Source organism: Curcuma longa, chromosome 15 (genome assembly GCF_044706935.1).
Source record: "Curcuma longa cultivar G26 ecotype Majalengka, Jawa Barat chromosome 15, ITB_CL_G26_1.1, whole genome shotgun sequence".
Taxonomy (NCBI): Eukaryota; Viridiplantae; Streptophyta; class Magnoliopsida; order Zingiberales; family Zingiberaceae; genus Curcuma; species Curcuma longa.
Genome location: NC_133875.1, coordinates 8,677,359 through 8,702,934, shown reverse-complemented (window position 1 = coordinate 8,702,934; position 25,576 = coordinate 8,677,359). Strand labels below are relative to the sequence as shown.

At 33.7% G+C, this 25,576-nt stretch overlaps 1 protein-coding gene across 1 annotated transcript in view; it reads left to right on the top strand.

Annotated features, from left to right (window-relative positions):
• LOC141846585 (uncharacterized) overlaps positions 1-25,576 on the top strand; it is a 43,651-nt gene that overhangs the window by 2,258 nt on the left and 15,817 nt on the right. The window contains 22 exon segments of the mRNA XM_074734620.1: positions 3,580-3,672; positions 4,017-4,116; positions 4,248-4,410; positions 7,547-7,718; positions 7,941-8,069; positions 8,157-8,765; positions 8,872-9,483; positions 10,049-10,114; positions 13,253-13,363; positions 13,463-13,708; positions 14,674-14,721; positions 14,890-15,030; positions 17,998-18,150; positions 18,263-18,325; positions 18,418-18,525; positions 18,623-18,706; positions 18,836-18,883; positions 19,300-19,374; positions 23,729-23,795; positions 23,798-23,823; positions 23,920-24,000; positions 24,074-24,145. Coding sequence (XP_074590721.1) covers positions 3,580-3,672; positions 4,017-4,116; positions 4,248-4,410; positions 7,547-7,718; positions 7,941-8,069; positions 8,157-8,765; positions 8,872-9,483; positions 10,049-10,114; positions 13,253-13,363; positions 13,463-13,708; positions 14,674-14,721; positions 14,890-15,030; positions 17,998-18,150; positions 18,263-18,325; positions 18,418-18,525; positions 18,623-18,706; positions 18,836-18,883; positions 19,300-19,374; positions 23,729-23,795; positions 23,798-23,823; positions 23,920-24,000; positions 24,074-24,145 — 3,267 coding nt within the window.

The window sequence follows — 25,576 nt, the reverse complement described above, 5'->3', positions numbered from 1 at the left end:
TATAATCAAGAAAGTTAAATTAGTGTCAGGCTATAATATGATAACAAGTGTCATGTATCTTTATCACAATCTAAGTCTGGCCTCTCTAGGTGGAGAAAAACTATCAAAGAAGTTAAATAAACTTAATGAAAATAGGTGTTTGGACTGCTGTGTTTGGACCGCTTAGACTACTTTTTCGAACAACCGCTTAAAGGGGGCTGCTTGTTCGCTAGGCAAAGTCGTTCCCTACCAGCTCCCCCTAGGTAACCACTTAGATGGCTCTTTAGAACCAGAATGTTAGACTGTTCTTTAGAACCATAATTTGAATTTTGAACATTATTATTGAAACAATATTGTTGCTAGTTCACATTTCTTCATTCTACACCAAATTTTTTGACCACTAAAAGCTGATGTTTTATCATGCCAATCCCACTAATCTTTTTGTATTTTCCTTTTTCATGCTTTTATGGTGACATTGCAAGTCATCATAAAGAGAAGTGAGATTGTGATTCTACCAATTATCCCATATACAACTTCAAAATGATTACTATGATCATGTAATATTGATTGTCATTTACTGAGGGATACACCTAAATGATGTTGAGCATGAAAATCAATACATTTTGTCATTGAATACATGCATTACAAGTTAGTTAAAACTTCATAATGTTGTTGATTTTGTCATTGAACTTGTTATAAGATAAAACTATTTCCCAATATTAGTCGACAGTAGCTTCACCAGAAGAATCAGGGTTACACTTTAATTCATAAGGATAACTGTGAGGAGGGAGGGCAGTATATACAACTCTAGCATGCCTGCACTTCAAATCAGTGGCTTTGCGTGCATGTAAATCTCCTTACACTTATGTAGTGTTTTGCAATTTCCTGAATCCACAAAATGCAGCAATTCAATCTCTCAATAAATTTATATATTCATGCAATTTGCAATTCAGATTCAAAAGAAAATTGAGGTCCTCTAGTTTTATTGACTGGACAAAAAAAAAAAAAAGTATTGTTGTTTGTTCCATGAATAGAATTTTCTGTTGATCTATTTTTTTAGGTTTTATCACTTTAACTGCTTTTGTTTAATTTTGTTACTGAACGTACAAAAATTGAATAGAAAAATTGAAGCTTTGCTCTCATATGCCTAGAAAATACCAGTTCCCTGATCTTTGTGCAGATCCTATAATTTGGGGCTGTCTTTTCTGATAAGAAAGTTCTGTGCTTATTTACATTTTCTGCAATCATAATAAACTATTTTTAATGGTTTGAAATCAGCTTCTGGATCCTTCTTGACTGTTGAGTTTCTTCATGATTCTACTAGATTATTATCCTTTGAAAGTGTTGATTTATGGCCTCTTACTATGAGATAAAGCCTGGAAGACGTGGCATTTGTTTTTTCATCTTATTTTCTTTTTAAATTGAAGTGCTTATGTGCCATGAAACAATATCAAGCATACTCTAATCATTGTGTATTCTTGTTATTATGGTAAAAGGTTTGTGATAACTTTATCATGCTATTTAGTGCAAGAGTTCTTATTTTCCTGTCTAGAATATATGTAATGTTGGACCTAGTCCAGTCTAGGTCACCCTCTCGTGCACAAGGGCGAGTGTCAACAACAGTGTATAGATTTGTTTCCTTAACTGCTTGAACTTTTGTGCATAATGCAGGGTATATAGAAAGATACTCAAATTAATAACCTTATTGTTCTTCAAAGTTGCCTTCCTGATTGGAAGGAGAAACAACTTTGTGTTGTTGATGTTGGTGTAGGTTACTTAGTAGAATGCTGCTGTCAAGATTTGGAACTTAAGTCAGAAAGTAATCTGTTTATCTAGTTTCTTATGACAGTAGTCACTGTTTTAAGGCCTGGAAGTTTCAGCAATGCTGAAGCAGCTGTTGGTTAAAATCTATGGTTTTGTGTGGAAAAGGATTGTTGTTACTGAACAGTTTCTGATAATACAGTTTTTTCCATGAATACCAAATATTGTGTCATCAAATAGCTAGTGTTGTAATTCCTTTGTTAACCAATGTTGTTATGATTTTTTTTTACTTAAACCAAATCTGGAATAAGTATACTTATTCTTAAGATAGAACTATAATTACAGGATAAAATTATCATGTTTCTAAATTGATTACAAGCTGAGATTATCATGGTCTAAAAAGTCCCTGTTTGAGTCACATACAGGCCATGTAAGCAAATCAACCACATATAGATAGGCAATCGACACATGTAGTTTTAAATTTACTTGGTTTTTCTTACACAAATTTAGCTAAACCAAATTAATTTTAAAACTGGAGCTACCTTATTAAGTAGTTTTTAACTTGTAAGCTAACTTAAAATTTATTTCATAAGAGGTAAATACTTTTAAATATCAATACAAATATTTTTTAATATTCTAATGTTGACTGCATATACCTTCGCATATTGTGCATGTGCTATGCGGTGTTTGAAACCGCATACTGCTTCCTATTATGTTCTTTGGTGAGTCAATGACTATTTTATTTCCATGATCAACATATACAATATGAATTCTTCCCTAGTTCATCTACCTTTTTGATATTTATTAAATATTTCTGTTTATTCTGTGTTTTTGGTTGCAATTGTTAAATTCCTATTGATGTTGCAAAGAATGAAACTGACTCTGGTCATAGTGTGCAGTTATATTGCTTCTTCAATATGGATCATTGATTATTACTTCAACTATGTGCCAATTCGTAACTTTTTTTTCAATAATTTTTTTTTGTATTTCTGGCTCTTAAATCATTTTCTATGTACAAGGTGGTATAGATTTCTAGTCTACTTAGTATGTCAGTATGGAGTAAATTACATAGGCTGTTTAGGTTATTAAAAAAGTAATTAGCAAGTGTGGTTTACATCTACCCACTAGCATCTGATTGGCCTACAGAATTGTCTTATTGGTACATGGCAGATGTTTCTCTTGCATAGAAATGGATCATGACTATTGCCTATCTTGTAGATGGGCTTTTATTATGTTTCAATCCTTGATATCAGGAACAAATGACCAGATGCATTCAGTTGCACAAAGTGGATGCCTATAACAAAATACAACAACAATAAACTGGGAGTCTTAACTATTTAGGATCTTGTTTGAAGTCTATGTAAGACTCTATTGCTGGCGATATCTAGTACTATATTGGCTTTAGGACAATTATAGTGAATAAACATGTCAATGTTCATGAGATTGTTGACATAGTTTTACATTTAGAGGAAAAATGCAATCTTCACCTTTTCCATTCATGCTGAAGGTTGACATTAACAGTGTTGAATATGTTGCTAGAGTGTATATTTACTAGCTGTTACCTTCTGATCCTTTTGCACTTATGGCATAATGCTGTTCAACATATCAATTTTAACTGAAGGCATTTAACAATGGTAAAAGTTTTTTTGTTTTTCATTATTTTTAGTTTTTAATTGTTTTTTGTGTATTTGAGAACACCATTTACCATTTTTGGAGGCTTTTGGCAGTTTTCATCTTTTTTTCTCTGCTCTATTGCAATTTATGATAAATCTTTTAGTTTGTTGTTTTTTATTTCCTTATTCATACTTTTATCATTGACACGGTTTCATTACTTTACAGTTACATGGTTCTGGTAAAATTGAGCAATGGCTTGAAGAGCTGTGGTCTTGGATGGTCAAATTTAAGGAGTCAGTCTCTGCAATTTTGATGGAGGTATCCTTCTATTTTTAACTCCCCTGAGCTATTCTTGTGAATTATGGAAGTCGATGTTCCCTCCTAATACTTGGCAATTTCTTTTTTATAAAAAGATTTAGTTGCACATGTTTTCTAGCATCTTGATTTTTAAGATCATGTGGGTTTTCATCAAACTTAATTAATTCTGCTTCATCAAAGAATATGTGTTACATTGCCTAATGCACCAATGCATTTGATACGTGGAATTCACACTCTTAGTATTTTCCTTTTTTCTTTCTTCCTTTGTCTTCTTTCCTTTTTGTGTGATAATATCCTACTGGAATTTCTTTTGATTGACACTTCTTGGTCATTTTTTCTTGTAGCCTGGATCTATTGGAATCAAGATGCCTGCTCTAAAATTTATAGAAACTTGTATTTTGTATTTTACACCTGCTGAGGATAGTGGAGTATTTTCTACTCAAGGTACAATTCTAACTCATCACGTTCCTCATGTACAATCCATTTCCAACTTTACTTAGTTCTCTGCTTTGTAAAAAATTCATGAGGGAATGTTTGGAACTGATGTAAGGATATTCTTTCAATTTGTTTCTCAGGGAAATTCATGAGATTTAATGTTTCACATTTGCCAAGCAATAATTCAATTCTCAATCCAGCTGCTCTGGAAATTGAAGCAGATAGACATCTCAATTTTCTTCTTGATGTTTTGCTGTCTGCTAATACCTTCTGTGGTTCTTTTGTCATTGCTGTAATTAACACGTAAGAGTTATATCACTATTGTATCTACACTATCTTATGTTTAGACTGATTCCACTGTCATGAATGATGTTTTCCACTCTTGCAAAAACATTATATTTCATTCTGATCTTGGCATTTGTATACCAGCGTGAAAAGACATAACTCATGACTGCTGACAGCAACTGTTTGTTGCTCATCTGGCTGGATTTCAAATTCAATTATTTTTTGTTTTTTGATGCGAATGCATGCATGCTCAAACAATGATGTAATTTTGATTGATTGCTTGGTCAGTAGATAGAAAATGAGTGATATTATGGACTGCTGTGATGGATAAATGCGGGGAACTAATGCTGAAAGATTCAGACAGTGTATTCCTTGTGGAAGATATTGTTCAGTAATGCTGTAACATGAGAAATCTGGTTTGACTTTCTGTATTGAAAAAAGTTTGCATTTAGTTAATTAGAAGATCATGAATTTCATTAATAATACATAAACCATGCTATTTTGAATGTCCTTTGAATAGGATTTACATTCACTAATATATCCTTCTGCCTGATTTATCAAATCTTGTTAAGCTACATGCATCATTTGGTTGTATGAAGCATGTCATTGATTGATGAACTTTCAGCATGCCATACAATGCTAAGTATGGCAGTGGTGCATGTATCCACCGCTGAGTTTTACAAGTTGTGTCATTGGTATCCACCCTAACAACATAAGTTACCAGAACCAAATCATCTATTTTAATCTTTATAATTCAGTGAGCAGGGAGATATATGTGGTATACAGGTATGTGATTAAATCCAAAATGAAGAACTGTTTTCATTCATTTTCTTCCAACATGTGAATTGACCAAAGTTTAAAATACCGAGCCGTGTCGAGGTTTCGGTTTTGGACCGGAACGATACAATTTCAGTATCGTATTATGCCGTGCCGGTATAGTTTCAATATTTTTAAAATATAAAATATATTAACTAAAAATAAAAAATTTAATCTAAATATTTTAAAATACAAAAATAAAAAATTAAATATATTTTTAAAAAATAATAGGATAATTTTATGAGGTTTTAATTAAGTCTATTTAAATTATCTCAACTATAGATAGGAGTTGATTAAAATTATTAGTCTAAGTTATTATTAAAACCTAAGTTTAAAAGTCATCGTTCGCGTGACTGAGGTCCACGCGGCCTGCATGATGTCTCCGGAGGCGTTGTTGGATCCAGGCGACGCCTCCGGTGGCGTCGTTGGGCCTACGTGACGCCTTTGGAAGCGTCGTCAGGCTTCATCGGACTTGGGCAATGCCTCTGAATAACGTCTCGACCGGAATCGTTGGTGTCGGTGCCAGTTCGTCGGTATTGAGCGAAACAACTCGAGATTTCAATCCTTGGAATCGACATATGATTAGTCTATTTTTGTATATACACTCAGATTGAATGCTGCATGTTGGTTCAACCTACTTTGATCTGTTTTCTAGTGTAATCTTTTTATATTCGATTATTGGTTATATCATTTTAAAATGGATCATGTGAGACAACTAATCTATTCTACATATATTCTATAATCTGTATGCAAATTGCTTTTCCCCAATATTTCTTAACTTGGATATTTCTCTAGGCTTAATTGAATTGGAATTCCAATCTTGATATATTTTCGTGCTTTTAATAACCTTATTATCTACATTCCGGTCTCTTTGTCAATACGGGTTATTTTACTTTGGAAAACACGAAACAAGAAGCAACTATATAATGTTGGAAGGGAGATTCAACCTATACTTCAATTTCTCAGCAACTGCACACTTTCCTTCTATAAGCTTCAAGCTTGCACACCTTAAGGCGTTGTATTTCTGGTTAGTATGATATGGAATTCTCAAGTGCCGTCTGTACTTGTTGCCCATTGGCATATTCCAGTTGCTACCTGATGGGAGCATTCTTGCAGTTGTACCATGTAGGCTTTTGGCTCGTTTTTCCAATCTCCAACCTGTTTGCAACTGAAGAATTGTTCTCTCATAGAATTTACAAAATCATATCTGGAATTAGCCAAATGAGAGTCTGTAAACTGCTACTTGAGCAGTCAGGTAGCAAATGCTTCACAATTTGACAGTAGATCACAATAGAGGGAATTTGTCCACACATCTTGGATCTTTTTAGGAGTATGGCTTGTTTCAATGTCTCTCTGGATAAACTATCGTACATATATGAAATGCGTTTGCAATTCTTAGCTTTCACCATTTGGAGAAACTCTGTGCACAAATTTGGTTTCCCTCCCTTTAAAAGTCCAATTAGTATTGTCCAAACCACTTCATCAGGGCTCCAGTTCTGTTGAAGCGCATTCTGCAAAAGATTTTGAGCATCTTGAACCCTATCAACTTCACTTGTCACATATTAAGGCCTTGTAATCTATTATACTATACCTGGTTGAATACCTGCAGATTTCATTGCAATGAATGATTCCAATGCAAGATCGAGATTTAGATTATTTGCATGTACCTTTATCAAGGAAGCATATGCATTTTGTCAGGAAAGAGGCTCTTGTCAGCCAATTTCCCACAGCTTCAAAATCCAGAGAAATGTCAGAAATTAATCCAATACCTATAGCAAGCCACATTGTACTGCACTTGTATGGATCTTTGGAGCTTTTCTTTTATCTCCTATCTTCATTGGAATCACCAAGATAGCCCGTTCTTCTCGTGCAACGACAGCGACGTTGCAACCACAGCACTTGCCAAACCGCTGCTGTTGTTGCTCTGCAATTGTCTGAACATTGGAGGGAAACATGATCGGGAGAGGGGGGTCTAGTATCACGAGGGAGATCGTGAGAAGGAAAAGAAGGGCAGTGGGGAACCCCGTACTGGCAGCGGCGAACCCCGTACTAGCAGTGGCATGTGTGTTGTGAGCGAGGAAAATGGAGAACACATCGGTTTGGGGAAAATAAGATTTGGTTGATTAAATTTACACTTTTGCAAAAAGGTCCATAACATCACAAATAGGACCTTTACAAAGTTAAATAATATAACACTTTTACTGATGCATTTTGTTTTATGGACCATTCCTTTATTTGTAGTTTTACCCCAAGTTCTCTTGTTTGTGCATGCTAATGGAATCTTGTGTACTTATCTTGTTATTCTTTAACGTGTTTTTTTTTTTTTTATGGTTGACAGTCTTGCAACAATTGTAAAGAGAAGACCTCTTCGATACAAAGTTATTCTTTCTGCTTTGATTGCTTTCAATCCTAATTTTGAATCCCAAAAAGGTCATGCTTCAAGCATACAATACTCTCTAAGGACTGCTTTTGTAGGATTTCTACGGTGCAATCACCCATTATTCACTGAGGTAAAGTTCTTGTGCTTAATCCTTGTGTATTAATGGATGTTTTGTTTTTCCTTTTTACATCAAGGTACATCCTGTTCTAAGTTATTTATAATCTTTCTTATCATAAAGATGAAAATTTGGATAAGCAGATTGTCCCAGGTTGATGTTCAGATTGTTATACATTTTAATTTTACAAAAATACATTGAATTTTTTTCGCAATCTGTCAATTCTGTTAAATTCAGTCCAGAGAAAAGATAAACAAAGCATTGCGAGCAATAATCCCAGGTGAATCAATTGATCAAATTGTACGCCAAGTTGAGCGAATGGCAAGAACTATGGATCGTGTATCCCATGAAATTCGGTCCAATAAGGTAATGAAAATAGTGCCCTTCAACAACTAAATCATAATTGATATTGAGCTTAGAAAGGTTTATTGTGTTCTTTATTTGTGCTTCCAGAGGGAACCACCAGCTATTCAAGAACTGCAAATGGGGAATCAGATTAGGAACAAAATTTCACGACTCCCGAATGCTGCTCTTTCTGAAGAGTTGCCTGCTAAGAGAATAGAATTTGAGGAACCACTGAATATGGCACATTCTACACAAATGACATCTGATTTTCCAGATGATAATGATGATGGAAATGGTGATTATTCATCAAACACTTCTCTAGTGGATGGTGACTTATCAGCAGCTGAAAAGATGATTGCCATGATCGGTGCTCTCCTGGCTGAGGGGGAAAGAGGGGCTGAATCCCTTGAGCTTCTTATCTCCAATATTCATTCTGACCTTATGGCAGATATAGTTATAGAAACTATGAAGCATCTCCCTAAGAACTTAATGGTGGTATCAGTCTGGCACAATAATGCACCATTAAATGAAGAGACTCCCTCTTCCAGCATTTCTTCACAGGTTGTGCCAACCGCTGCAATTGTTTCTGCACCAACTCCTTCATTACCTGCTGAATTGGCATCTGCTGCTGTAGGGACAAATGGAGTTGGCATTTTCAGTCCCGATACATCTCCTGTCTCTAACCTTGCTGTTGAAGTTAGAAGGGATCCCAGGAGGGTATAATTATCTACTATTCTTTGTATTGATATTTTCCTTTTTCTGTTTTGTTGTTAGGCAAGCTCTGGAAACTGGATAGTTGATACATAATTCTATTCGTCTATAGGATCCTCGTCGTCTTGATCCACGTCGGCCAGGGCCAGTTGGAAGTCCACACTCTGCACCTTCAAACTCAGAGAATAGCAGTGATGCACAAACTGTACCATCTCAGCTCTCTAGTAAAGCTGTTCCTACTGCAGAAACTGTCATTGTTGAACAATCTTCCATGCCATTGACTTCTAAAACTGAGGTGGAACTTTCTGAAATACCAGATACTCAGAGAACAGGCAAAATGCAATCATTAGAAGCCTTGGAAGTCCAGGACAATGCCATGGCTGTGGAGCAAATTTCAGATGTCCATACACCACCAAACTTAACTTGTGAACAAGCTGTTGAAGAACATCTGGCAGCATCTACACCATCAGATGCTACTGCAAATGATGATGTTTATAATCTTCCAGAATTCGATGAATTTGCATCCCCTGATATAAACTCAATGGTCCCTGAAGAGGATTTTCATAATTTGATTGCACATCCATCTCTACTTGAGTTAAAAGATGAGCAGAGAAGCAATCTGCACAGGTTAGCTGTTAATCGGATTATCGAAGATTACAAGAAAATCCATGTCACAGGATCTAGTCAACCATGCCTTCCATTGCTTGCTCGTCTGGTTGCACGTGTAAGAACTATCCATTTTAATCTAATTGTTTAGGCTTTTGTGCATTGTCATGTGGTCTATGAGTTGTTTATTATTATTATTTTTTGTTGGATTCAATCCATTCCAAACGTCAATCACTGTTCCTACTAGTTTTGGTATTATATAATTGATATATAGCAATGCTTTATTTCTACATTACCTTATCTTCAGTACACATCTGCCATTTCCATGGTGCAATCGGAAGGGTAGAATATTTTCCTCGTCACTTTGTTTGCGCTAACTTGTTGCAGTAGTTAGGCTTTTTTATTTTTTTTTCTTTTTATGTGTCACCACAAGGCATTATGTTTGTATTTTATTGGTATTACTATAATGGTTTCCTATTTATGGTTAAAGTTTTATATTTTCTTGACTGACTAAATGCCATCTTCTTTTTTGGTTCTTAAAGTGAAATGTGAATGACTTTGCCACTTCCTGAAACATTCTAAATCTGATCTGCCACTTACATGTCTGACATGAAATGTTATCGTCTATGCTTAATTATAATTACTAAAGATGACTTGTAAGTGTTCTTATGTTCTTTTTGCAGAGTGGGCCTGATGATGACATTCTTAAGTTTTTAGAACATATTGTATTGGATTATCCTCATCACAAGGTACTTTTTCTTGCATGCCAAGATTGGCAAATGATTATTACTTCTAAGTTTTAGTATGTGCTATCCATGGTTTAAAATCTCGAACCGTGTCGAGATTTTGGTCCCGGATCGGAATGATACAGTTTCAGTACCATATCAAATTGTATCGATATATTTTGGTATTTTTAAATATAAAATATATTAATTAAAAATTAAAACTTTAATTTAAATATTTAAAAATAAAAATACAAAAATATAAAAAATAAAAAAATATATATTTTAAAAATATATATTAAATTAATAGAATAATTTTATTAGGCTTTAATTAAGCCTATTTAAATTATCTCAATCATAATTAGGAGTTGATTAAAATTATTAACCTAACTTATTTAATTAACCTAAGTTAAAAACCTTACTCCTATTCCACGCTGCCACAATCGCGGGTCGGTGCGACGCTTCTGGACTTGTCGCCGGGCCTGTGCGACGCATCCGGACTTGTCGCCAGTCCAGCGCGATGCATCCAGATATGTTGTAGTTTGCCGACACCGAAGGCATGCTTGTGCCGATGACGGTCATGGGCGGAATGAGATGTTTCGCTTGTATTGGGCGAAACGACTCGTTTCTAAACTATGGTGCTATCAATTAAATTTAAAATAGTGCAACATAACATAGATAAACCAAGGATTTTTAGTTAACTCACACACAAGGTTTTAGTTATGGAATTAGAGAGCTGTAGACATTATCATCTACATGCTATGTGGATCTGGTTAATTTGAATGCTTGTAAATAGGATGATTTTATTAATTCTTATGTCTTTAACTTGTTATCGTTGGTAGTGCAAGTAAACTTTGTTGCTATGCCTTTGTACAAATTATTTTTTCCCATTAGATCTTTCTTCCTATTCTAAATAAATGAACCATTACAGTTGTTCTCACCAAGGATTAAAATTTCGTGCCGAGTCGGTCGAAACGGGCGAAACATTTCGTTCCGCCCGTCGACCGACACCGGCACGACCTGGCACCAGACCCAGTCACAGGAGGGATCGTGCGACCTTGGCGACCGTACCGGAGTGGTAGCGCGACCCTAATGGCAGCGTCGGAGGGATCACGCGATCCCACAGTCGTGCCGGAGGGGTCACCAGATCGCGGGATCGCGCGACCTCGCGTTGGTGCATGTCGAGGTCGTGCGCGTGTCGGAAAAAAATTATTTTTAATTAAAATGGAACTTTAATTAACTAAATTAAAATTATCTAATTAATTATATATTTTATTTAAACCCTAATAAATTTTTATTTATTTATTATTATTTTTTAATGAATTCAATCAACCCCTAATCTAAATAAATAATCAAATATATTTCTTAAAATTTTAATCAAATTATCCCATTAAAATATATAAAATTTATTTAAAATTCTAATAAAATTTTATATATATTCCTAAAATCCTCCACTGGGGCTGTAGTGCCAAGACGACCTCCATGAGCTATTATAATCGTGATTTTTTTGTTTAGTTAAGTTTTTATTTTTTAAATATGTATTTTTTTAAAAAATAAACTATTATTAATAGTTATAAAATATTAAAAATTATTTCAAAATTTTTAAATAATTTTAAAAATTAATAAATATTTAATAAAATAATTTAATTTTTAAAAATAATTTAAAATTAAATATAAATTTATAATAATCTAAAATTTTAAAGAAAATATAATTCTTAAACATTTCAAATAAATTTTTTAAAATTAAAAATTTACAAATACATTCAAAAAAATAATTTAAGATTTTTAGATAATTTTATAATTATTTTTAACCTTTCAAATGATTTTACAATTTTAAATTTAATTTTGAATTTTGAATTTTAAAAATTACTTTTTTTTAAAATAATTTTTATAACAATTTAATAAGCATTATCTTATGAGAAATATTGAAATATAAATTCAACATTTCAACATATAAAACATATTTAATAATCAAATATTAATAAAATTAATATACATTTATATTTAAAATTTAAAAATATCGAAACTATATCGGCACGGCACGATACGATACCGAAATTGTATCGTTCCGGTCCGGGACCGAAACCTCGACACGGATTGAAATTTTAAACCTTGGTTCTCACCGCTATCATTGTTGTTTAGGAGATAATTTTAAAATGCTTTAGTTGGATTGATTTTCAACTAATTTTTTTGCCTTTGCTAGAGAAATGATAATTGATTTTAACTCTTTGTTTATCTAAGTTTTCTAGTAATTTTATAGTTGCTTTTTTGGTGTTGTAATGAACATCCAAAAACACATTGGATCAAGGTTTAAAATATCGAGCCGTGCCGAGGTTTCAGTCCAGGACCAGAACGATGTAGTTTTGGTATCATATCATACCGTGTCGGTATAATTTCAGTATTTTTAAAATATAAAATATATTAGCTAAATAAAAAAATTTAATTTAAAATTTCAAAAGTAAAAAATAAAATATTTTTTAAAAAATAATTGGATAATTTTACGAGGCTTTAATTAAGCCTATTTAATTATTCCCAACTATAGCTAGGAGGTGATTATTAAAATCTTATTAAAACTTAAGAAAAAAAGAAAAACACGAAGCTGACTGCGATCGACCACGCACGATCAAGGGAACGCGCTACACCTCTGGACGGTATTTTGGCTGGAACGCCTGTGCCAGTGCCGGTTTGCTGGCAGAACGAAATTTTTCGCCGGTATCGCATGATATGACTCAAGATTTTAATCCTTGCATTGGATATAGAAAATGCATTAACTTAGCTTAGAAGGCAGCAATTAGATGTTTTTACTACATAATGAATCATGCCTGAATAATGAATCACCCAGACATCTACCAAGATAGCTTAGATACTTATTGCTATAAATGGGCAGTCATTTGGTGTAGACATGTATGTGCGTGTTGATGAGGATGCTAGCTTGGATTGTTGGACTCTTAAGGTTATTTTTTGCTGACAAGTTGTTTCATGTCTTCCTATGACAGTGCTGGGAAGGAACATTATTTTTCTAGCTCTGAGTACTTGATTAACAATAACATGGTAGTTCAGTTTGATGGGATTCATACGTACTGTACAATACAGTGCAAAATTTCTTTCTCCCTTTTGTTGGTCATATATATATATTTTTTGGTTGCAACTCCTCTACCTTTGCAGGGCCACGAGCTTGCAATGCATGCCCTCTATTACCTGCAAGCAATAGTGATTTCCAAGGTAGACAATTGTTCCTCAGTGGCTACTAGTTACGAGAAATTTCTTCTGAGAATTGTAAGCATATGTCTGATGAAACAAATATTTGTTTATTTAAAAGCATAAGTCTCTTGTTGTATTAAAACTTTCTTTTTTGGTTGGCTACTACTTTGGAAGGCAAAGACATTGTTGGATTCCTTGCCAGCTACAGATAAATCCTTCAGTAAACTGCTTATTGAAGCTCCGATACTGCCGGACTCTTCATTGAAATTGTTGGAGGATTTGTGCCATTCAAATTATAATGAGCACCGTTTAGAAGAAACACATGATGGTGATCGTGTCACTCAAGGTCTTGTTGCAACATGGGGTTTAATTTTGGGACGTCCTTCTTATAGACAAGCTTGCTTGGATATTGTCTTGAAGGTTTGTCTTTTACCATAGTAATATATTGTGAAAGATACCATGAATTGACATGCTAAGAAAACCTAGATGATAAAGTGACTTTCTACTGCTTTATGTTTTTCTGTGAGTGAACTTATTACTCATTCTATTTACTCTGAGAGAATTATGTCATAGTGCTGGTTTTGTCCCTAAAGTAATGAATTAAAATAATGAACTTATAGTCAAATCATAATTCATTATGATCATGTATTTAGTTGGCAATTAATATAGTAGATAAAAATATGTGGCTTACATCTTCAGATGACAATGGGAACCCAATAATCAAGTATCGACAAGTACCTGCCCCATTTAGGTCAGTTTCGAGTTGTCATGGGAGTTCGTTGCACAACCCTAGATAGCCTCCCTCCGCCTATATATTGATATTATTAAGGGATAAACATATGACATATACACTCTTACAACTTTACATATTTAGATAATAGTCTGTCATGCAGGTGCGCGATTGTGCTTGATAATCAGGGTCAGGTTTGCTTAAAATTGCCAGCATTGGAGGATATCCACATATTTTTCCATTAAGTTAGGTACCTATGGTTTTGAGTACCCTTTTACTATCTAAACTAGCTATTTAAATGAGTTAAGATAGTAGATATTTGTTCTGCTACAAAATTAGTAAGTACCCAAAAAATGCAGGCATCCGACCTGCTCCTATCCCTAGTTATATCATTTATTCACTAGTTATTTAGGGTTGCCATAAATGAGTTGTTCCTTCTGCAATTTTTTCTTAAGCACACGTTTATTGCCTGTGTAAGAAACAAGATGAAAGCTTCTTTTTCAAGAAAGAAGTTTTGGATATGCAAATCATTGACAATTTACTAAATTTTGTTGTTAACGAAATGGAATGCATTGTCTATAGAGATTTCATAATCTTTATTCCTGAGTTCATTGATATCCAATGCTTCTTCTAATGTACTTTTATGTGGCTGTAGTGTGCCCTTCATCCTCAGGAAGAAGTTAGAGCTAAAGCTATTCGATTGGTATGTGTTTTTAAACTTCTTGAAGTTCTTTGCAGTCCAGCCTGAAATGCCTGTCAACATTTTCCGTACTTTGTTTATCCTTTAGGAATCTTTTTCTTGACTCGAAATATAGTTGCAAACATAGTAGGTTTATTTAATACTAACATTGCTCTATTATTCTATCCTTAGGTTGCAAACAAGCTTTATCTTCTGAACTATGCTTCAGGTAGTATCGAACAGTTTGCTATGCAAATGCTACTATCAGTTGTTGAACAGCAAAATTTTGAGGAGGATATCAGTACTCAAAACTCGAATGATCAACAAACACAAGTAATTTTATCCACACCTCTATTATTGCTATGAAAAATTACCCTTTGTATTTGACTATTCATTATAATTGTAAAAAAGTTATTCCATAGTTGATAGCTCTATCCCCTTCTTTTTCTCACAATTTTTGCATGCTTGTTTGTATTCTTTGTCATGTTGTATAATTAATTATGCTTCGAGGTAATCAATTCATGTTATTTAAACCATCCGTTGTGCTTCCAAGTAATATATTGTTGTAGTGGAATCAAGGATCAAGATCTTGAGCCGATTCGTCCGATACAAGCGAAACATTTCGTTCCACCCATGGATCAACACCAGCACAATCACGCCTCCAGTGCTGATGCGTCCCGAGGTCCTGCGGAGGTGTCGTCGGACCCTAATGACACGTCCAGAGGCGTCGTCAGACTCTAACCACGCGTCTGGAGGCGTCTCCGCTGCCGCGCAACGTGTCCGGAGGCGTCCCCGCTGCCGTGCAACGCGTCCGGAGGCGTCCCTGCTGCTGCGTAATGCGTCCAAAGGCGACACTAGACCTGCGCAACCGGTCCGGAGGCATCGTTGGACTCACACGACACCTCCAGAGGCTTAATTAAAGCCTAATAAAATTATCATATTAATTTAATATATATATTTAAAAAATTATTTTATTTTTTATATTTAAATATTTAGATTAATTTTTTTAGTTAAAATATTTTATATTTAAAAAAATACCAAAACTATATCGGAATGACACGATACGATCAAGGTTTAAAATATTGAGCCGTGCCGGAGTTTCGGTCCTGGACCGGACGATTAAGTTTCGGTATCGTATCGTACCGTGCCGGTATAGTTTCGGTATTTTTAAAATATAAAATATATTAATTAAAATAAAAAATTTAATCTAAATATTTAAAAATAAAAAATAAAATTTTTTTGATAATTTTATAGGTTTTAATAGGGCCTATTTAAATTATCCCGAATTATAACTTTGAACTATAGCTAGGAGTTGATTATTAAAATCTAATTAAAACCTAAAGTTTTAAAAACAAAAAAAAAACATCGCGCAGTCGCGCGATCGGTGCACGCGGACGCGGCTGCGCGGAGTGTCGTGGGGCCCCGGCGGCATCGCCGGCTCCGGGCGGCGCCTCCGGCGGCGTCGCCGGCCCTGGGCGGCGCCTCCGGCGGCGTCGCCGAGGCCTCGCGACGCCTCAGGAGCGTCACCGAGGCCGCGCGACGCAGCCGGAGGTTCCGCCCGGGGCCGGCGACGCCGCCCGACCGGAATTCATGTGTCGACGCTGTGCTGGTGCCGGTGCCGCGGCGGAACGAGATTTTTCGTGCGTATTGGGCGATACGGCACGAAATTTCAATCCTTGACCGAAACTATATCGTTGTGGTCTGGGATCAAAACCTTGACACGGGTCGAGATTTTAAACCTTGAGTAGAACGTTAATTACCATGTTGACGGCACTTAGGGTGCGTTTGGTTTAAGTTATTATACATAACTTTGGTTATGTTATTACCAAGTAATTATTTAACCAAGGTTATGGGGTATAAAATATATCATAATATTGTTTAGTTCAACTTATTTATTCGAAGGGAATAAAACATAATTAATTTGACATTTACTATATTACCCTTGATTCAATTTATTTTTAAAATAAAATAAATTAAATTAATAATAATATTAATAATAATAATGATGATAATAAATTAATAATATATAAAAAATAACTATAATTTTTAAATTTAAAATAAATTTATATAATTTTAATAAAATAATTCATTAAAATATTATTTTAATAAAATAATTTATTAAATTAATAAATATAATTTATTAATTTAATTTTTTTTTAAAATAAAAAAAATATATTTTAATAAAAATAATTCATTAAATTAATAAATATAATTCGTTAATTTTATTTTTAAAAATTTAAAATAAATTTTTATATATTTTAATAAAATAATTTGTTAAAATAATTATTTTAATAACATAATTCGTTAAATTAATAAATATAATTCATTAATTTTATTTTAATAAAATAATTTATTAAAATAATTATTTTAATAAAATAAATCCTTAAATTAATAAATATAATTTGTTAATTGTATTTTTTAAATTTAAAATAAATAAATAAATAAATATATAAAAATAAAATAATTTGTTAAAATAATTATTTTAATAAAATAATTTGTTAAATTAATAAATATAATTTGTTAATTTTATTTTTAAAAATTTAAAATAAATTATCTCTTTTAAATTTATAAGTATTTAAATTAAAATTTATTGAATTAATTAACTCGATTTTAATTAGATTTCATGGTACATTTTAATTAACTCAGTTTTAAAATCGAAGGGTAATTATGAAAAAAAAGTTTTGTTAACCTTCGGAATTGCAGAAACCTTGGGCTGTCAAGGTAATCATATTCCTGGGTTATGACCCATTTGTTGATGTGGCGGTGATGCTGCATTACTTGGGAATCGATCATAACCTGAATCAAACAAGGTTATCGCAGATAACCAAGGTTATTCAACGATAACCCCAACCAAAAGCCCCTTTAGGGATAGTGTCTCCTACCATTCTGATCTTGTATTGACAGCCAAGGTGTTTAGTTAGCATAAGCCCATTGGATTGGTAGGATTAATAATGGCGTTTAGTTTTATATTTGTACGCATCTGCTCAGGCACTTTTTGACAGTACACTAACTTCTATTTCTTTGGACTAACCAAATAATGAAAAAAGGAAAGAACATCAAATCTTTGTAATACTGGTTTTAATAAGATTAATTATCTTGGTTGCTTTACTGATACTTCCCTCTATCACAATTGTACTCAGACAAAATAGTCTATCTGGAGCATGAGCATTTGTCGAGGTCATTTCTAGTTTTGGCTCTTGACATTGCATTATTAGTACATTTTTCTTCTACAGCAATTGCACTTTAGGTTCATGCTGGTACATCTAATTGATATAAGATTGTTATCAAACGATTGGCCAGGATGAACTTATTGGTGGCCCCAGTCCTTCAGAGCCTGCTTCTTCTGAGAGCGAAAATAATAAAGATAATCAAGCTTCTGTGATGAAGGTTCCTGCATTATCTTTGTCACAAGCACAACAGAAAACATCCTTATTCTTTGCTCTATGCTCAAAGGTTTGTCTATGAAACCATACTTTATTGACATTGAAATTAGGAAAAAAAGTGTTTGAAGAACATCAACTAAAGTGTCCCCTTCTGTGCGACACTTCTCTGGTTTGTGTAGCAGAAACCAAGTCTTCTCCAATTTGTATTTGACATATATGGGAAGGCTCCAAAGGCTGTCAAGCAGGTATTTTGCTGCTCACTTGCCATGTTTTTTTAAAAATTGTATTTGGAAAGTTTAGATAGTTATTAGTAACAACAAACAAATGCTGCATGCAGTCTATTCATCAACACATTCCAGTCATTGTAAAGAATCTTAGCACATATTCTCAGCTATTGAAAATAATCTCTGATCCTCCAGAAGGAAGTAAAATTCTGATTGTTTTGGTATGTGAGTTTTCTGATGGATATTTGTTTCTATTATAAGTTGATAATGACCGTGTAATAACTTGTATCATTTTGGTTGTATTGCCATTGAACTAAGGTCTTGGAAACTCTAACTGAAGAGGCAACACCTTCGTCTGAGTTAATTGCCACAGTCAAGCATCTTTATGAGACTAAACTGAAGGTTGTTGCTTCTCTGTTTTTTTATTGCATCTGATTTTGTTTGATTATCAAATATATGGGAGAATGGTGTAACAGTGGCTGTTCGCTTGCTATGAGTTATTCTAATATTATATCTTTTTTTTTCTGTCAGGATGCAGTTATTCTCATTCCAATGCTGTCTTCTTTTTCAAAGGATGAGGTCTTATTACATTTTTTTGTGCATGTTTTCATCAAAGAAGAAATCTACCTCATTCCATTTTTCTTGACATTTTGTCAAGTTTACTGCTTGTTAGCATTGAAAGCCAGCCTTTTCTGAAATAACCAATGGTTACATATAACTTTTCTATGTGACTCTAGGTTTATTAATGCTAGTGATGATTACTATATTTCATCAGGACCATAAGGAGCTGCAGTATGTTCTACTTAGTTTCTTCTTTCATCTTCTTTACCAATTTTGGCATATGGTTTTCTATGAGGACCAATGTAGCTGAGATATGGTTGAAGATTTCATTTAAGAGAATGCACCTGTGTTCTTATTGACTGATCTAACATTTGTGTATTTGCTCTCAGGTGTTGCCTATATTGAGTGATCTAACATTGCATTTTTGCACTCAGGTGTTGCCTATCTTTCCACGTCTAGTTGATCTTCCCTTGGAGAAATTTCAAGCTGCATTAGCTCGCATTTTGCAGGTATATATTATTACTTTGTGATCTAAATATATACTCTACATACATACATATATACATATATATATATGTGTGTGTGTGTGTGTGTTTATATATGCACACAAAATTTTATATCTTTATTGTAGTTCAAGCTAGAAGCATTTGGAGTCAAGATATCCTTCAAGTGGGTTAGTGTTAACCCTTAAGGAACATTCTAACACTCCCTCTCATCTTGGGGCATAAATATTGATCCATTTCTATCTTGTAACACACAATAGATTGCCCCCTATTTGCCAATAACTGATAAGATTCTTGACGAATATAAAGAAATATAATAGATATAATGATCGGGAAACTTGATGAAATGATGCTATCAATTGATATTCAAAAGAGTTGATGATTCATTTGGACAGATATATGATTTTATGGGTTAAAGCAAAAAATATTTAGATTCGAAAGAGATGATGTAGTAACAAGGTTTAAAGGGTCATTATGCATTTCGGTTGATATGGTATGATTTTTATGTCATGCCATGCCAACACTTGGCACGTTTATATTCCAAGATCAACTCAAAAGAGTTTTAGTTTGTAATCCCCTTCCACACATACCGAGATGAACTAAAATGAATTTCAATCCCATAACTTCCTTTCATTACCTTTCAGTATTAGCCAATAGCAATTAGAAGATAGGTTAATTAAAATTTTGTAGCAATAATCTACAAAAATATAACAAACTTCTTAACTAATCCTTGTACCTTACTAACATTAAAATGAATGTATTAAATGAGAGCATTAGCTCTCATAGCATTCTAGTGAGATCAACCAAATAAAATTTTCAAGGCCCAGATTAACTAATGCTCCTAAGATTGTTGGGATTAATTTTTTCACATGTTATAAATATATCTCAGTTAACTAACAGGAACTGGATTTGAACTAGCACATTGGAATTGAAAGAGTACAAATAGGATATCAGCATCATTTTTGATGCAGCTGTGCTTGTTTTGTGCCTTCTTCCTATCTCCCTTTTAGTGTTTTATCTCCTCCCCATGATCGAGAAACAAAATCCAAAGAGAATCTTTCTTGTCTCGGCCTATATTGGATGAGACAACCTTCTTAGTTGGCACCATTGACTGTATTGGTATAGGTAACACAATGGCATTTACTCATTTGTCTTTGCTGACAAGGTATTAATATCAGGTAGCAGCTGAATGATACTGATGTATCAAACATTACTGCTTGAAACCTTGCTTAATAATGTTATAGTCTTCACTCAAGAGAGGATATTGGAACGTGACATGGACTTTCCATCTCTTACCACGATTGACAAAATTGATACCAATGTTAAGTTCAGGTGATAGTTAAAAAAAATCTTATCCAGCAAATTAGATTGGTAGAATTTGAAATCTGAGAAAATCCAAAAAAAAGGAAAATGTAATTTCATATATGAGATAACAAATAATATTGCATATTTTTCTTTCAGATTATTAATAACATAATATATAAATAAATTGTATAATTTTTAAATTAGATTCATGATATAAACTTATAATGTATTATCATAATATCAACAATATCATATTATTATCCTTACATGGGCAAAATTATACTATTATCATTTTAGATAAATAAGGTCTACCTAATTCCTTTGAGTATCTAGTTTAAACTTCTTCATCTATCTTTGTGAGGCAATTTATTTTTTTGGGAAATATCATATTGGTCTTTGCTGATATTGATCTAACTCAGGTGATCAACCTCAGTATCTTTCAATTTTGACAACCATAGAGTCTGCAGTCAGTAGGCAGACTGAAAAGTGTTGTGAATAAAAATGAGATTAGGCTTCCAAAATCTTGTGTGGGAAGATATTAGAAGACTGAATTGGGTTCCAACTATTTTACCATGAGAGAAATAGAGAAATATTGTCAACAAAAGTCTGACCATGACGTTGAGAGAAGAGAGACCTTGGGAAGAGATTAACAATAACTGTCTCATACAAATCACACACGATATCAAAAGGTGAATGAAAAATGAAATTGACGTTGTAGAAGAATCAAGGAAGGAGAAAGGCACTTTCCATGCATATGGTGAGAAGTAAAACCTTTAAATTGTTACTGTATTATTTTTCTTTCACCTTTTTAAATAATTTTTTTTAATAACTTCCCCTTTCCCCCCTCAAGTTTGTCCCCCCTCATGAGAACCTGCCACTTCTTTTTCTCTTAAATCATAATACTGCTTCTCTTTTTTACTGCCCAAAGTGTCCCTATTATTCTTTTCTTAATCATATTGGTCCCCTTTACCTCTTTTGGGCTGTGAGCTCTAGTGGTCCAAGATCTAGTACAGGAGATTAGGACATCTGTAGATATGGGTGAGGCTGCATGGGTGGGTTCTTGGTTGACATAAGGGGCTAGTGGGACTTACACTATAGCATAAACTTCCTTGTAGTTCTTGAGTCAGAAGTGGAACAATGGCAAAAGGGCATGCATGAAGATGGATAGCAGGGCGATTAAATTGCAATGTTACTTAGGGAGAAGTTTCCTTCACCATCAAGAATGCTACGATGCCAATGATAGAGCAGATTTAACCTTCATTATTTTTAATTTGCTTTTGATTAACCAATTAGCATAGATACCAATTATTGAGATATACATAGAACATGAGAAATAGAAGTGCTGGTGGTGATTTAAGTCTAAGGAGGTGGATAAGGGGATCCATTAAGTTGAACGAAGGGTGCAGAGACATGGAATCTAGTAAGGAGGTGACACAATGATGGAAAGATGTGCCATGCAAAAAGAGGTTGTACTAATGAGGTAAGGGAAGTATAGCACAAAGAAGAGGGGAGGAGCAAAGGTGAAGAGGCATTCTATCACATCAATGATCAAAGTCACAGTCCTAAGGGGATTGATAAAAGAAAAACATAAACTCTAGATTAATCTAACTCTGATAGAGTTGAGAGATAGACAATTGTATTATTGATAGTTAGGTTGATTGATTGTATAATTCACCATTACTCAATATCCCATATAGGATTAAAATTATATTCTAACTGTTATCTTATAAACAAGATGGTAATTTGTTTGCAATAAGCTTATTCTCCTTTAAGTTTAGATAGTGGCTTTAAACTCTTCTCGCGGCTCTATGACATGAAGCCTTCTCTGGGGATTGGGGGTTCACTCATGTAAATATTGGTTTCTCACATGCACAACCTTTTTCTTCTCATAGGATATAATATTTTGATGATTAGGAATTCTTATTAGCCTTTGTTTTTAGAGTAACACAGTTTTCTTTGATTAGGGTGCTTACTTTTTTGGCACCGGCTTCCTAAGAAAGAATTTTCCCTACAAATTATCTTTCTTTTGTTATATTGCCAAGGGATTGGCTATTATTGTTTCATGGATTCATATAACTTGTTAGATTAGTCTTTTGTCTCTACAGTTCGTCCTTGGCAGGATCTTTTTCTTCTTGGCTTGGAGGAAATTCTAGTGTCACCAAAATTAAAAGTTGGTTTTATGTGGGAGGTGGCAAACCACATATTATATGTGGTATGTGGGAGCGTATGTGGTCAAGATTATTATTTTTTAAATAATAGTTAATTAAACATTAAAAATGACTAACCTATATATCCAATAAAGCATATTAATCAATCAAACTTAGTTTACATTAACAAGTGCATCTAAAATAAATAAGTGATCAGTAAACACATACAATTCTCCATTTCTCATTGTAAGTAAACACATAACACAATAGAACATACATAACAAGATAATGCATATCCAATTTACTAGCCATAATCAAAAACATAAAACCAAAGGATATAAAAGAACAACATTAGAAGTGAAATTTGTAAAAAAAAAAAATTCTAGCCTAATACTTCCACCTGTGAGCAGTCCACTTGAACTACTTTTTAAAATTCCTGTCTTACGGAGGTTGCATATTAAGCATAAGATGCGGTTCAATGTCAAAACTGCCTAGGCAGCTTTTAACAAGTGGATGCCAAACTTTATAGTGGACTCTTTTTATTATAGTGCAATTATATATTTTCTCATTTATCTCTATAATGGGATTCTTCTATTCTTTTATTCTATCGCTCATTCTCCTTTGCAAGCTTCTTTTCGAATATTAAAATGGAGATATTATAACACCGTCTAGTTCCCAATTGTTCCTTTGTTTGCACGTTTGCATAAGTGATCTCCTTTTTCGTTTGCGCTTCTCATAATCTCGTTAATCTTACACCTATCTTTTTTTTACCTCTATGCATATGCCTTTGTTTTTTGAATGCGGTGTGTTGATTCTAACATTTAGAGAACAAATGTAACATCTGGAAATCAACCACTAGCTGATTTTTTTTAGATCTTATATTAGTACTAACTTTGTTGGATTCTTAGGGATCTGCACATACTGGCCCTGCTTTAACTCCTGCTGAAGTATTGATTGCAATTCACAATATTATTCCTCAAAAGACGGCGTTGCACTTAAGAAGGCTAGTTAAGCCGCTTCTCTTTTCATGTATTATTCTAGAATACTGCCTTTAGTGAGATTAAAATTATTTTACACTTGGATACTTTTTTATCTACAGATAACAGATGCTTGCACAACATGTTTTGAGCAACGTATAGTTTTCACTCAGCAAGTTCTAGAAAAATCATTGAATCATTTGGTATGCAGGAATAAAGCGTTATTTTTTTAGGTTTAATTTAGAGTCTGCGCTAATCAACAATTGTGACACTCAGGTTGAGCAAGTGCCCCTCCCTCTTCTTTTCATGAGAACTGTTATTCAAGCAATCGATGCTTTTCCATCTCTGGTAATTGTTAATGTATCTTCTGTTGTTTTACTTATTTGTTTTGCTCTACATTTGGATTCATAGCTCAAAGGTTTGTAATTTCTAAGCAAGCAATAAGCTTAAGATATAAAACTAGAATGACTTCGTGGACTCTGATATTGAAGTTCCAATTGGAATTCCTGGGGTCACTTTTGGGAGGTTTTATCAATTTGGTTAAGACTGGGATATATCATAAGGAATTGAGTCTTGATCTTGGTGCTTTTACAATTCTGACTTTGTGAAGCCAATTTGTTGCTAAATGCCTTTTTTGGGGTTCTAAATATTTATGCTGGAACCAATTTCAATATCTGACTTGAATGATTATATGCTTGCCAATCTGTGCTGAGACATCAGTTAGTGCTCTCATGTTAGTAGCTTGGTTCATTGAAGAAGAAATTCATCTCCATTCATGTTGAAGAACATCATGCTGACCATCTTCTATCCTTCCCTATTGAGACTGATGTCTGTTAGTCTTGTGACACTATGAAAGGAGGCAAGGAACATGGTACTATGTACTGATATTGTGCAACATCTCTATGTGATATTAGAACTGGATGTTTCACATGGGCGAGATTGAAATTTCAATTCTTGTGCTTTGTTTTGGTGTCAAGCTGCATCTTTGTGTGAGAGGACCCAATTTAGCATGATTCAAGCATACAATAGCCAAGTTTATCCCACTAGGTGGGGTTGGCTATATGAATCCTTTTATGCTATTGAATTTTATCCCCTACTATATCATCATACATATTTAAATAAATTTTCTTGCTTTATTGTTGCTAACCAAGTCTTTTTTGGTCTTCCTCTTTCTCGTTTGATGAGTGTATTTGTCATAGTTTTACATTGCCTATTGGAGTATTTATTGGTCGTCTAAGTATATGTCTGTATCATTTTAAACGTGTCTCTCGGAGTTTTCCCTCAATACATACAATTCCACATATCCATTTTAACATCTTTATCTCTGCAACTCTCATCTTCTGCTCATGTGCTCGAGTCATAACTCAACATTAAATGTCATATAACATAGCAGGTTTAATCGCTGTTTTGTAGGTTTTAGAGGTACTTTATGATCACATAAAATACTTGATGCTTTCCTCCATTTCAACTATCCTACTTGTATTCTATGTAAAACATCTCTCAATCCCTCCATCGTTTTGCAAAAATGATCCTAAATATTTAAAACTTTCAATTTCAGATAATTTGTCTTCTCCTATCTTAACTGTAAAATAATACAAGGGAATCTTCTTTTATTACAAGAAATAAGTCCCTATTTATACACAAATATATGGACCTATTCTAGGAGAACTATTCTATAAAAAAATATATATGTCTAAATATTCTAATACTCCCCCTTAAGCTGGAGAATATAAATCATATGTACTCAGCTTGTTACATATGTAGTCAATTCGAGGACCT